At 47.6% G+C, this 14,406-nt stretch overlaps 1 protein-coding gene across 5 annotated transcripts in view; it reads left to right on the top strand.

Annotated features, from left to right (window-relative positions):
* Nucleotides 1-14,406, top strand: part of Smurf1 (SMAD specific E3 ubiquitin protein ligase 1) — a 95,327-nt gene that overhangs the window by 71,065 nt on the left and 9,856 nt on the right. For 3 of the 5 annotated variants that reach the window (XM_060368132.1, XM_060368131.1, XM_060368133.1), the window contains exons 4-13: nucleotides 994-1,127; nucleotides 1,282-1,347; nucleotides 2,513-2,588; nucleotides 4,006-4,247; nucleotides 5,794-5,878; nucleotides 6,168-6,245; nucleotides 7,050-7,196; nucleotides 9,084-9,282; nucleotides 11,018-11,121; nucleotides 14,212-14,326. In XM_060368132.1, coding sequence (XP_060224115.1) covers nucleotides 994-1,127; nucleotides 1,282-1,347; nucleotides 2,513-2,588; nucleotides 4,006-4,247; nucleotides 5,794-5,878; nucleotides 6,168-6,245; nucleotides 7,050-7,196; nucleotides 9,084-9,282; nucleotides 11,018-11,121; nucleotides 14,212-14,326 — 1,246 coding nt within the window. The remainder of the gene's footprint in view (nucleotides 1-993; nucleotides 1,128-1,281; nucleotides 1,348-2,512; nucleotides 2,589-4,005; nucleotides 4,248-5,793; nucleotides 5,879-6,167; nucleotides 6,246-7,049; nucleotides 7,197-9,083; nucleotides 9,283-11,017; nucleotides 11,122-14,211; nucleotides 14,327-14,406) is intronic. The other 2 variants (XM_021648969.2, XM_021648968.2) reach the window with 1 other exon arrangement.

Here is a 14,406-nt window from a genome sequence, read left to right as displayed (position 1 = left end):
CAAGACCTTCTCATGTGCTGGGCTTGTTGGTACAGGTCTTTAGTTCTGGCCCTTTGGGAGGCTGAGGTAGGAGCCTTGCAAGTTGAAAGCCTGCCAGGTTTACAGAGCCGGTTCAGTCTAGCTGTTATTCCATGGGGAGGTACAAACACAAACAGACCGAGGTAATGATTCCACTGGAGTCTGGCTTGGTGGCTTTGTTAGTTCACTGGGGTTACTCACAGGAGGGTGGGTGAGGGGGGCTTAGAGGAGCAGCAGCGGTTCTGAAAGCCCACCCCAGCATCAGTGATAACCTCTGGAAGCTGGGCCCTGTTGTTCTCTGCAGCATTTGCAGGCAGCTCAACCGCTTGTCCTCTCCTCAGCAGCCTCTACAGGTCACCCTGGGAGGGGGGGAGGGACCTTGTGAATCTGCTAAGCTCCAGGACTTCCTGAGACTTGTGAATTGCTTACTTCCTATGTTTTAATGAGATTTCTTTAGAATTTCCTGAGTCTCAATAAGTCTCCTTCTGGTGTAGAATAATTCAGTTCCTAGGATACTGCTTCACAACAGCAGCCTGGGCAACTTAGACTCCATCTCAAAATTTTAAAAAGTTTATTTTTTGGTTGTTGTTGTTGACGGGTTTTTGTTTTATTTTGTTTTGTTTTGTTTTTAAGTGGGCTGGGATGGGATTGGGCATGTGGCTCAGATAGAACCCCTACCAGTGAGGGGTGGGCCTGGCTCAATGGTAGAGTGCTTGCTTTGGCCTGTGGGAAGCCGTCGGTTCAATCTTAGGACAAGAAATGAATGACTAAAGGAAAAACAAATTTAAAAACACTTATTACAACATGGTTACCTGCCCTCACTGCTTATGGGCCTGGTTGGAGTCCGTTCCCCATACCTTGTGGGGTGCACAGCCAGGTGTACCCAAAACACAAGAATTCCGAGTCAGTCAGATGCATGTAGATGAGGGCGTCATGGCTGAGAAATGTCCTGAATGGCTCCGTGTGCTCTCGCAGGTATGTTGGGAAGAGTGACTCCATAACCATCAGCGTGTGGAACCACAAGAAGATCCACAAGAAGCAGGGTGCCGGCTTCCTGGGCTGTGTGCGGCTGCTCTCCAACGCCATCAGCAGGGTGAAAGACACTGGCTGTAAGAACCGCACGTTGTGCCTCCCAGGCAGCTGCAGAAAGCTTAGGAGGCATCCTTCTCTTTCTTTTGTTTGTTCTGAGTGCTGAATGCAGAACTCCTGCCTTCCTCCCTAGTTAACGTTCCTTGGGTTAAGTTCTGAATTGTTTGTTTGCAGACCAGCGTTTGGATCTGTGCAAACTAAATCCCTCAGATACTGATGCTGTTCGTGGCCAAATAGTGGGTAAGAATTTTCTCATCTGCATAAAGGGCTCTTTGACAGAACCTGCCGTCTTGCTCCCAACGCTGGTGGGGGCGAGGCTTCCAGGGCAGGCCGCATCGGGCCATCTCTCCAGTACTAAACTTTTCCTCTTGTGCGGTTTTCATTCTTTTCTCTGGTTCCTTTTATCCTGTCATTGAAACTGAGTTAATGTGACTCCAGTCGAGATGGGAGGTTGTGATGTATCATGCCAATCACCGCAAGCTTGGACAGTTGGCTGTTAAATTGTCCAGGGGTAATACGAGCTGAGGCCACTTGTGGAAGAGTTGACTGGGGATGACCACATACGCCAAAGTTGGAATATATGGCCTCTCTGGGAAGCCCCATCCCGTGTGGCAAAGGCAAAGATGATGTACGACAAATCCATGTAATGTGATTTCTAGTTAGAGGATTCCATTGTGTGGAGAGAAAGATGAAAATGTGCTTACAGAGTTGACTGGAGGCATTCCGATGGAGTGACCTCTCTGAGTTGCCTGTCCCCTTGCCCACCCTGTTCTTGGCAGTGTTTTAGGGGAAAGTGCATGTTGGCTGTGTGTTCTGCACAGAGTCAGTGGAGCAGCAGCTAGGCTGAGTCACTCTGCGACTCCACATACCTCAGGCCCCAAGACAGTGAGCAGTGTATCCGCCCTGGAAGTAACTTGCGGATCAAGTTCTCACGCATTACATTCCCACTTGGAATTTCTTCTTTTCTCTGTGGAGGAATGTCAGGGCAGAAACCAAACAACTGAAAACCTAGGAGCAAAATGCCTTTCTTGTCCACAACAGTAAGGCTAGAACATAAATGTGTTTTTAGCTTGAAGGTGTTTGTACCTTCACTAAATATAAATCAAACCTTCTTAAGATGGAATAGCTTAATGGAATTAAATACTGTATTTTATAGCTTTATGGAGGGGGGCATGAGAAGCTCAGCACCTTTTCTGCTCTCTGCTTTCAAATAGTATTCAAATGGTGTGTGGTATGTGCAGCTGTTGGCCTGAGATGCTTCACACCGAAAGCAATAAGGTGGGGGCAAGTAAACTCACTTCCTTTTTGTGATACTGGACATACGTTGTAGTGTCAGTGGCTCACTGTGCTGCAGGGGTGCAGAGCAGCCCTGGGTTTTAATGCAAGCTTTTCTTTTGTGTTATAGTCAGTTTACAGACCCGAGACAGAATAGGCAGTGGCGGGTCGGTGGTGGACTGCAGAGGACTACTAGAAAATGAAGGGTATGTATGCTTGCCATGATGCCAGCCATTTTCTCTTTCTTTGTAGAAAGAAGCACCAAATCATAGACTCCTGTGTAGGATAAAGCTGTGCTCCAGGCTACTAGTTTATGAGGGAAGGTTTAACTAGCTCAGAAATTGTACCCCAAAGATTCAAGAACCAACTCAGAGCATCTACCATCTAGAGGGGACAGTTTAGCTGGGCATGATGGAATATGCCTCTAAGGGGACAGAAGCAGGAGGATCCTGAGTTCCAGGTGACCATGAGCTATCAAGAAGGGCGAAGAGAAGGAGAAAGATGAGGAGGAGGAGGAGCAGGAAGAAGAAGAAGAAGAAGAAGAAGAAGAAGAAGAAGAAGAAGAAGAAGAAGAAGAAGAAGAAGAAGAAGAAGAAGAAGAAGAAGCAGCCACCGCCACTCAAGAAACAGCTAGTTTTTGTGTGGGTTAACCTTGATGTCATTCCCTAGGAGTCATTCACTGGGCTTTTGCAGCAGTCTCTCATTGGCTTGGGACTCATCAGGGAGCCCCCGGGCTACACCTGTCTTCTCCCCGGTGCCGGGATTACAAGCATGCACTACCACACTAGCTGAGCTGAGGGTGAGGTCCTCGCTGCTTACACAGTGAGCACTTTACTAGCCGGGCCATTTCCCCAGGCCCTGGACTTTGTTTTAATCATGATTTATAGGACACTTAGAGAAATTTCAACATTGACTTGTGTTTGATTTTTTGTTGTTGTTCAGCTACAGTAGTGGAAAAGTCATTGTTTTTAAAAAAGTGGTTCATGCTAAAATGTGTGTGGATAGAATGGTAAAATGCAGGGATTGGGCTGACATAAACCCAGTGGTGGGGCGGAACGAAGAGCAGCCTGGGGACACGCGCTGTAACCAGCTGCTGGCTGCAGGTACAAGGCCCATCGTTCTGGCCTTTCATGTATGTGGAATTTCTCAATATGAGGGTTTTTTTTTGTTTTTTTGTTTTTTTTTTTTACTTTTTAAAGTATTTGGTCATAAGGGGAAGTGACTCATTAAAACAAATTGTTTTTGAAACTGCTTGGGGGGGTTATATTTAAAAAACACTTAGAGTCATAGTATTTTATGTAACCAAGAACTCCATCCTTGAATAAAATAACAAAGAAAATGGAGTGTTTGGGTAAAATCAAGAAAAAGAAAATGTCAGGCACACCTGCTCCGTCATTTAGCTGCACCCTGGGGTGGCTCTGTTAGCACTTAAATCATGGTTCGCTCTGACTTCCCGATCCTCTTGAGAGTCTTTCTCTCATTGGACACTGAATGTCATGAAACCTAACATTGGAACACTGTAACTCATTACAAGGATGTAGAATAAATACATATGACCTTTGAGTGCGTGTCTTATGACCCTTCCGTGGTGGTTCTATTCCTGCTTTGCCCTGTCCCTTCCAGAACGGTGTATGAAGACTCGGGCCCCGGAAGGCCACTCAGCTGCCTCATGGAGGAACCTGCTCCGTACACAGATGGTACCGGTGCGGCTGCAGGAGGTGGGAACTGCAGGTTTGTGGAGTCTCCCACCCAGGACCAGAGACTCCAGGTCCAGCGTCTCCGAAATCCTGAGGTCCGAGGGTCCCTCCAGACGCCCCAGAATCGACCACATGGCCACCAGTCACCGGAGCTGCCTGAAGGCTATGGTGAGTGTCTTAGTTTGCATCCTGTTGGCTATGGTAGACACCATGACTAGAAGCAGTTCTGGGAGGAAAGGGTTATTTAGGCTTAAAGGTTATAGTCTGTCACTGGGGGGAGTCAGAGCAGGAGCTGGGGGCAGGAACTGCAGCAGAAGCCATGGAAGAGTACTGCTTACTGGTTGCTCCTCGTGGCTTGTTCAATCTGCTTGCTTTCTTTTTTGTTCTGTTTTCTGAGACAGTGTCTCAGTCTGGAGTCTTGGCTGGTTTGGAACTCACTATGTAGACCAGCCTGGCCTTGAACTCAGAGATCCACCTGCCTCTGTCTCCTGAGTGCTGCTACTAAAGGCACCCACCATGCCTGGCCTCACCCTGCTTTCTTAAACCATCCTGGACGACCTGCCCAGTGGGCTGGGCCATCCCAGATTAATCACTAACCAAGAAAGTGCCCCACAGACTTGCTGTAGGCCAATCTGATGGAAGAATTTTCTCAATTAAGATTTCTCTTTTCTCAAATAACACTAGCTTCTGTCAAGGTGACAGAAAACCAAGACAGCGAGGAACTTGCCCTGTGCTGCTGGGTCATCAACAGGTTCCCCCCACCCCCAAGACAGGGTTTCTCTGTGTAGCCCTGTCTGTCATGGACTAGCTTTGTAGACCAGGCCGGCCTCAAAAGTCTCAGTGATCCACCTGCCTCTGCCTCCCTGAGTTCTGGGATTCCAGGCGTGCACCTCTGTGCCAGCAGTCAGAACTTTTTCTGACAGCCTGTGCTGTCAAGCCTTTCAAGTATCCTGTGCACAGCTGCTAATGGCCAGGCTGTGCCTGCCATGGCTGTGGCATTGGGTGGCCCTGACCATGTGTGCAGGAAACGCTGTAAGGAACTCCAGAGCAGGCATCCCTTTCCTCTGTGTAGGGGCCACCCGGGAATGGTGGCTTCATCCATAGCAGAGGGGCAAGGCAGTGTCAAGACAGCAGTGTGAGGAAACACACGGTGGCCTGAGATTTGAGAATGGAAGAGGGACATCAGGGGATGGAGTGAGCAGAGCCATGAGGCTTCAGTGGCGAGAAGGACCAAGAGGGCTTGCCGTGATCAGCAGATCACCCAGACACAGCCCATGGAGACAGTGGTGGAGGTGGAAGGTTGTGTCTGGAAGCATCGACTTCAGGGTGGCTCAGTGAGAAAAGACTCAGGAGAAATGATCTCTCCCCGGATGTGGTGGCATTGAGGAAGCTAGCCACAGCCTTGTAATCCTTTTCTCCGTGGCCTCTCATGAGTGTTGAAAACTCACCTGCAGCCACACCACAGAGGAGGCTGAGGCAGGAAAATCATGAGTTCAAGGCCAGCTTGGGCTGCATCCTAAGACCTGTGTCAAAACATCAACACAGAGAGATACATGGAGGGAGGGAGGGAGGAGGGAGGGAGGGAAGATAGATGGATGGATGGATAGATGGACAGATAGAATAAATTGAAAATAAAAACTTAAGAGTCTGCAACTAGGATTAGAGTGGGAAACTGGGGCAGAGTTTACTTACACGGATCCCCTTTCTCATGCAGAGCAAAGGACGACAGTACAGGGACAAGTTTACTTTTTGCACACGCAGACCGGCGTCAGCACGTGGCACGACCCCAGGATCCCCAGGTAGGCCTCCCAGGCCTGAAGAGCCAACCCCTCTCTTGGAAGCTAACAGTGCAGTGCCATGTGAGGGGAGATGGAGGCTGGGACTTGCTGGGCAGGGGCGAATGTGGGGGAGAGCAGGAACATGGTGGGCCTCGGTCATTGTTGAGGTTGGTCACATGGCCATCTACTGTGCTCTCTCTCTTTACTTTTTTATAAATGCATAAACTTTTCCATGATAAAAAGTTAAACAGGAAAGATAAAGACTCTGTCACCCTTTCTCTCTTCTGCTTTACTGCCCCTCTTGCCTCAGTCCCTTGGGGACCATTCCGGGGGGAGATGAAGCTTTTCTATACGAATTCCTTCTACAAGGCCATACATCCGAGCCCAGGTCAGAGAGACCCCCGCCCCACCCCGTGCCAGAGTTAAGTTTCTTTCCTTCTTTGCTATTTTCCTTTTCTCTGTTTTCCTTTTACAGTAGCATTATTACCTAAGAGGCCTTGAGTAATGCTCATTTCCTTTTTATTCATAATTTGTTCCCCTCAAGAAGCAGCTTCCCGTCCTTGGTGTTACAATTCAGGGTCTGTCATTTGTGTGAGAATATTACCTACAAATGAATGAGGCGCCTCTTGGTGTGCATCGTAAGAAATGACAGGCGTCTGGGTTAGTCCCTAGTGTCTTGATCAGGCATGCTGGTTCCCTCTGACTGGATCACAGTGAAGTTACCAAGGGGCCAGAGTGAAAGCGCTTGCTGAACATGGGATGTTGTAGGCCGTTGTGCCATTGAGGGCGTGCTCTGCCCTCCCCAGTCGAGAAAGTGTGGGGGCCCTTGGGAGCCTTTCAGTGGAGGATCCTTTGCTACACCAAGGGTCTGGTTGGTTTGATTCCCAAGAGCTTTCTGATGGAAGCTAGGTGCTTTCTGCTAGCCTGTCCCTCTGTTGTATAAAAAAGGGTGTCCCTGGGGTAGTCCCGTTTCCTTGTGGTGGACAGAAACTCTCAGGGGTGTGGTCTTCCCTGCCAGATGTGGCTGCCGTTTGTAGGCCAGAGGCTTGGACTTTCTGGGGTTGGCACAAGTAGCAGTGTGATGGGGATGTGGGCACCTTGCTAGGAAATCCCTGTGGCTGCTGGCACTGCGGTCAGTCTTACTCCTTGGTTCTCAGTGGGATAAAGCTCTCTGTATGTTCCGTTTTGCTAGAGACCTTAACAGTGTGAACTGTGATGAACTTGGGCCGCTGCCTCCAGGCTGGGAAGTCAGAAGTACAGTGTCGGGAAGAATCTATTTTGTAGATCACAATAATAGGACAACCCAGTTTACAGACCCACGGCTTCACCACATCATGACGTAAGACCTCAACATCTTTGCTGGCCTCTTTATAATTTGATGCTTCCTTCACCAATATCGGGGTGCATGGGGGGTTGGAGCAAGTGCTCACTAGTGGTGTGGGTGGGTGCAGAGGCCATAGGTCAGTGTTGATTTCTTCATCATTCTCTACACTAATTTTTGAGCAGGGTGACCTGGAACTCACCTCTTTGACTTGTGGAGCTGGCTAGCAAGTCCCCCGGGTCTGCCTGGCTCCGCCCCTAGCACTAGAGTTTTGTTTTGTTTTGTTTTAATAATTTTTATTTTTTTTTTATATTAATCACAGGTTCCCTCCCAATCCCACCCTCTCTCCCTCATCTCCTCCCTGCCCCTTTCCAAATCCACTGAGACAAGGGTTGGTTGTTCTTGAGACAAGGTTTCTGTGTGTAATAGTCCTGGTTGTCCTGCATTAGCTTTGTAGACCAGGCTGGCCTTGAGCTCACAAAGACCTACCTGCCTCTGCCTCTGCAGTGCTGGTATTAAAGGCATGTGCTCCCACACCCAGCTCCAGCACTAGAGTTTTTACTTAGGTGCTGGGGCTCTGAACGCAGGTCCTCATGTTCACAAGTACTTGACTCCCTGAAGCCATTCACTCAGGCCCACACTAATAATTTTATTAATGTGCCTACTGTAGCGTTTGCTTGATGGTGGGCACAAGCAAAATAAGGTAGATATTTGATGAGCAGTGGCATAGTTTAAACCTGGAGATTAACATGACCGTGACTAAGGCTGTACATCACTGGTGCCTCACACATAGCTCTGAAGTATGGCTGGCATTAGCTACAGAACATGAATAAAGCAAATGGCACATTGTCCCTAGCAGCCCTGTGAGTCCTGTCACTGATCTTTGTTCTTGTGAAAAGGGCTGGAAGTCTTGATCGGAAGGAGGAGTGGATGCCACTGGATGTCAGGAGTAGTTTGCTCCTCACTTCTGGCGTGGCTTTCAATGATCTCCTCTAATTGTCTCCTGCCAGCCTCATTTCATTCCTGCCAAGGCCCTTCCAATAGTGTACCGGTTGGTGTCAATGACACATATAGATGCATGACACACAGTGACAATTTTTGTTGTAATTTTCAGTAATAATATATCAGACTGTATTAGTCAGGTTCTCTATAGAATGGACACAAATCAAACAGAACAAAATCTACAGAATGAACACACACATATAAACACACCATATGTGTGTATGTGAGAGAGAGAGGGAGGGAGATTTATTAGAATGACTCACAGGCTGTGGTCCAGGTAGTTCCACACTGGCTGTTCACCAACAGAAGGTACAAGAATCCAGTTCAGTCCCCAAGGCTGGGTGTCTCGGTATATCCTCACCACACTCTAGATCCTGAAGAAGTTGGCTTTCAAGCTTATGAAGGAAATGGACTTGCAGAGCCAAGAGCAAGCAGACAGAGAGCAGCCTTTCTTTTTCCATGCCCTTTATCTAGGCTGCCAGCAGGTGTGGCTCAGATTAAAGACGGATCTTCCCACTTCACAGATCCAGATTAGAAATGGGTCTTTTTGCTTCAAGTGACCTAATTCAAACAAAACCAAACCTCCCAGGTGTGCCCAGCCATTTGGATTTTAGTTCATTCCAGGTGTAGTCAGCTTGACAACCAAGAACAGCCATCGCACAGATGGATGGCTGCTGGGAACTGGGTGTCTCCTTTGTTGCACCCCAGACCTGTGTTGGGCTTAGGCTTGCTGTCATCACCTGCATCATTGACAGCATTTGCAGCTGTCGTTCATCTGAGCAGTCCTGTCAGCAGAAGAGCCTGCTGCCTGCAGTGTGTGCTGGGGGCCCCTGAATCCGTTGGGTACAGTCTGGCCTTCAGATTTCTGGCTTGTCCAGTGATGGTTGTTTCTCCTCTTTGCAGTCACCAGTGCCAACTCAAGGAGCCCAGCCAGCCACTGCAGTTGCCCAGCGAAGGCTCTGTGGAGGATGAGGAGCTTCCTGCCCAGAGATATGAGAGAGATTTAGTCCAGAAGCTCAAAGTTCTCAGACATGAGCTCTCTCTTCAGCAGCCCCAAGCAGGTCATTGTCGCATAGAAGTTTCCAGAGAAGAAATATTTGAGGTAAAGATTACATCTTGCTGAATCATATAGCCCCATGGAGAAACATGCGGGAGGCATGTGTTAAATAAGCTGTATTTACATCTTGGTGGACTCTGCTTTCTGCTTGGTATTTGAAGGATCAGCTTACTCATTTATTTCTGTTGTTTAGTTTTTAGGATAGCTGAATGTAGTAGCTTTTTATCCCTGTACTAGGGAGTCAAGGGCAGGTGGGTCTCTATGAGTTTGAGGCCAGTCTGGTCTATATAGTGATTTCCAGGACAGCCAGGGCTACACAGTGTGACCCTGTCTCCAGAGAAGATTTTTTCCCATTGTGTCTATTCATTATACAAGGTTCTGTTACACAAGGATATTTCCACACTGTTCACTGTGCCTCTCTTTCCCACCCCTACTCTCCACTTTCTTGCCCTCCCATAGTTCTCTTGTTTTCCCAAGCTTTTACTTCTTTGGTAGATATGTATATATGATTTTATAGATCTATAGAATTTAGGAATCTTGTATATGAGAAAAAAACACATGGTATTTGTCTTTCTAAGACAGGCTTAATTTACTCACTATAATCATCTCCAGTTGCTTCCATTTCCTTTCAAAAGATAGAGCTTAATTTTATGGAGAAAAAAAATCCCAGTGCCTATCCACACCACATATTCTTTGTCGTTCCGCTGTTGGTGAACACCTGGGTTGGTTCCATGACTTAGCTTTTGTGAGCAAGCGTTGATGATTTATTATGACTCCATTAAGTGCTCTGAAGTATATACAGGGCACATCATGGTTTGTGAGAAACCTCCAGACTGGCTTCCATGGTGGCTGGACTGCTTTGCCCTCCCAGCAGCGATGTATAAGGGCTCCCCTTTGTCCACATTCTCACAGCATTTATTTGTCTTCTTAATGCCTACCATTCTGACAGTGGTGAAAATCACTCCCCATGTAGGTTTTCTTTTGTTTTGTTTTCCCTGTGTAGTGTATATATGAGTCTTTAGAGATTAGAATAGCTAGCAAAGACTTTTTTCCCCTGAAGGATCAATTTTACTGTTTAGTGAGATTCAGGGTTTGTCAGGACCAAGGCTCATGCCCAGTGGAATTGTGTTTGTCTCTGACAAGTTTTCAGTGCTCAATGGCTTCTGTGCAAGAAGCTGGTCACTCAGGCCTGGGATCCTAGCTGGCCCTGAGCAGATGTGGATCATTTCTCAGTCTGTGTGTTTGCCTCACACCCATGCATTCCCTCCAGAGTTTGAGCTGAGGTACTTCCTTCTCAAGACAGTGTATGGCCATTTGGCCTCGTCTTGTCTCTGGCAAGAGGAAGGGAAAATGGTTCTATCCCCTACTAGTTCCTGGAAGTTAAAATCTCAACGTGGATAGGGCTTTCTGTGCAAAAAAGGTGAGTCATGAGGTAAAACCTCAGCTTTGTTTGGGCTTCACCCTGCCTACTTGTGTGGAGACCCATGGGAGAAATTATCACCTGAGGCAGTTTGCCTGTTTGGAAAACTTGGTGAGAGCCTATCTCAAAATGCAAAAGTGAAAAGAGGCTGGAATATTGCTCAGCAGCTGAGTCCCTGCCTAGAATCCCCCAGTGAGGGGCTGGGATGTGGCTCAGTGGTAGAGACCCTGCCTAGAATCCCCCAGTGAGGAGCTCACTTGTAACACTTGTCTAGCATGTGAAGGACCTGAGTTCCAGCCATTCCATTCTCAGCCCATTCAAACAAAATCTTCTCTCTGAACCCATGGCTTTGATATGTAGGAGTCGTATCGCCAGATCATGAAGATGAGGCCGAAAGACCTGAAGAAGCGCCTGATGGTGAAGTTCCGAGGGGAAGAAGGTTTGGACTATGGCGGAGTGGCACGGTGAGCCGCTAATTCACCCCCTTTCCCCCATGAGTCTTGGGTCTCTGCAGCTACATTTCAGAGGGGCTGCTTGCCCCTCACTTTCCTAGTGTCCAGTGGGGCATACCCTGCTCCGCTGTGCCAGCCTGCCCACGGGCACCCAGGCTCCTGCTGACTTGAGCTGCTGCTATCACCAGCTAGGAAATGTATAGTCATCACTTTGTTGACTTGGCATAGTCAGAATTACACTCTTAAGCATACTCCTTCTTCACGTCATGTGTCTGAACACAAAACATCAGGGGCCACTCCTCAACTAAACATGGAGGCAGCATGGGGGCAGGACACACATGTAAATCGTACTTGTACCAGGAAATTTTACAAGATGCTGGCATTCTGGTTGTTTCATCAAATTAACTTTAAGAAGAATAAGGAAAGCCTGTCCAGCTGCTTTCACTTTTGAGACAAGGGCTTCTTAACTCTTAGAGTTTGTTCTAAGAGGCACCTGTTATCATCCACGTGGCCAAGTTGAGGCTGATACCTCCTGATTTAGGGATCTGGTTATGAACACGGCCTCTGGGCAGTAGTAGGGGAAGGGCTGAACCACTGCTCTAACATTGGGCTCTCTCCAGTTCTCCCTGTCTGTCACCTGAGCTCCACGGAAACATTTAAGGTTTGGGTGTTTTGACTGCATGTGTGTCTATGCACCATGGACATGCAGTACCCACAGAGGCCAGAAGAGGGCATTGTATTGCTCTGGGACTGGAGTTACAGATGGTTGTGAGCTGCCATGTGGGTGCTGGAAATCAAACTCAAGTAAACTTCACGAGCAGTCAGTTCTCTTAACCAGTGAGCCATCTCTGCAGCCTTTCTACTTTACTTACAGAATATTGTTTAGCTTTTCAGACTTCAGTTTGTCTGTGGATTCTATTTTTTCTCTTTCCTCCATACTTCTTCCTTCTCATTTCCCTGCCCCAGAATTTACTATGTAGCATAGGGTGGTCTAAAACAAAGTCATGCTTCTGCCTCAGCCTCTTGAGTGCTGGAATTACCTATGTGACCTCCACACCCGGCTCCTTTTTAGACCAGGCTTTGTCTTCCTTGCTCAGGACAGCATCTTGCAGGTTGTCTGTGGTGTGGCTTCCAGCCTGGGTGTCAGTGTGAGCTCCGTCTGCTTCCGGGTCAGACCCTGGATGCTGGGATTCTAGCCTCTTCTTTTCTCAGCTTGTCTGTTGTGGAACAGTTGTGCCATGTAATTTTTCTTCTGCCTGTGTCCCTAACAGCTGCCTACAGAGCTGTGTCTGGCTCACAGTCAGATCTGTCGTTCTAGATGGCTCTGATACCAGGCTCGCACCTTCATAAATACCCGCTGTGCACAGGAGCCTCGCTTCCTCCCAGCTCCCCTCCCCTCCCCAAATGAGGGCTTCCCCCTCATTTCCCATCTCTTTCCTTTTTCCTTCTCTCCTTTCTGCAGGGTTTCCTTACCTTTCTCCAGTGCTTGGGGAGGGAGGGGGGGTGTTTCTAAGTTGCTGTAGAACACACTAATTCATTGAATTCCATTGTAATCAAGTATAAAATGAACTAAATGCATTTAATGGGTAATGAAGTCTTCTCTGGAGAGCCTCCCACCAGCTACCCCCACCGGCCCACCTGTGTTCTGTAGGGACTGCATTGACTACTAGTCATCAGATCTGGGGACTCTGCCGGGACCTAGGTGCCGGGTGCAGGTGCATGCCATGGCATGTTCTCAGCCCCCACCCTCTGTCCTTTTAAGGAGGAGCCAAATGCTTAGAGAATCGCACAAGAAGCAGGGAGGCACACTTATGGTGCACAAGTCCAAGGAAGTCCCCTGGGCCTCCAGAAGTCCAGATGGGAGAGCATCATGTCTGTATCTCATATGTTTTCATCACTGTCTTTGATTTTTTTTTTTTTTTTAATCTGTGCTACCCTCCACTAACCTGCCTCCTTTCTGTTTGAAAGTGTAAGAAGCTCCACAATAAAGTCTGTGGCTGTTGTCTGTCCACTGGGCAGGTGCTTTGCCTCTGGTACCTGCAGGATTGAGCTCATGCCATTCATAGCAGGCTGCCTAACAGCTCCACCACAGTCCTTTTTTCTGTTTCCAGCAGAAGTGGTTACTGTGTTTGGTTGCTTTTCGTTTGGATTTTTTTTTAATAGTAAAGTAATTCAAGCAAAAAAGGAATTCGGAAAATAAATTAACCAGTGTATTCCTGCCAGATTTCTAAAACTAATGTTTTAGATCCATCTAGTTGGCTTTTGTTTTGTTTTTCATATTATACAGTGATGAATGGACTGCAGAGATGGCTCAGTCTGTAAAGTGCTTGCCCTGAAAGTGTAATGACCTGAGTTCAAGCCTCAGAACCCACATAAAAGCTCAGCACAGGGCATGTGCCATAATTCTGCAGCTAGGGAGGTAAGACAGGAGGATATCCGGGGTCACTGGTCAGCCTGCCTCAAAAAATAAGCTAGAAAGCAATCCAGGAAGACATATCAGCTCAACCTCTGCCCTTCACGTGAACCCATTCACATAAACATGTGCACATACAAATAGAATTTTAAAAGTGAAAGTGGTCCATGCTTATGGTCAAAGTTTCCACCTGAAACTAGAAAGGCAGGTTTAAATTCATAAAGTCTTTCTGCTTCCCTAGAGCTTGAAATGTCACGTACCAAAGTCTTTACTGTAGGATGCTTTGAAATTGGCATGGGCAGTGGTGGTGTAGGTCTTTGATCCCAGCACTCAGGAGGCAGAAGCAGGCGGATCTGTGAGTTTGAGACCAGCCTGGTCTACAGAGGGAGTTCAGGACAGCCAGTGATACACAGAGAAATCTTGTCTCAGAGAAAAGAAAAGAAAAACTGGCACTGGAGGGGTGGCTCAGCAGTTAAGAGTACATGCTGCTCCTGGAAGGACCTGACCTTGGTTCCTAGCACCCACATGGCACTTTACATCCTCCTGAAACTTCAGCGCCAGGGGACTCTGGTGCCCTCTCCTGGCCTCCTTAGGCATTGCATGCACTTGGCATATATTTACACATACCTTTAAAAAATTCTGAAAACAATACTTTCAGCACATGTGAGCTGTGTTGTTATTGTTCGCAGGGAGTGGCTATATTTATTGTGCCATGAAATGTTGAATCCGTATTATGGACTCTTCCAGTATTCCACGGACAATATTTACACATTGCAAATCAACCCAGATTCTTCTATCAACCCTGTGAGTATTACATGAGGAGTTGAGGAATCAAGCTGGAGTTTCTAAGGCAAATCTGGATTCTACCAGTTCTTGGTGACTTA

This window comes from Meriones unguiculatus, chromosome 15 (assembly GCF_030254825.1).
Source record: "Meriones unguiculatus strain TT.TT164.6M chromosome 15, Bangor_MerUng_6.1, whole genome shotgun sequence".
Classification (NCBI taxonomy): domain Eukaryota; kingdom Metazoa; phylum Chordata; class Mammalia; order Rodentia; family Muridae; genus Meriones; species Meriones unguiculatus.
This window is presented reverse-complemented; position numbering and strand designations above follow the sequence as displayed.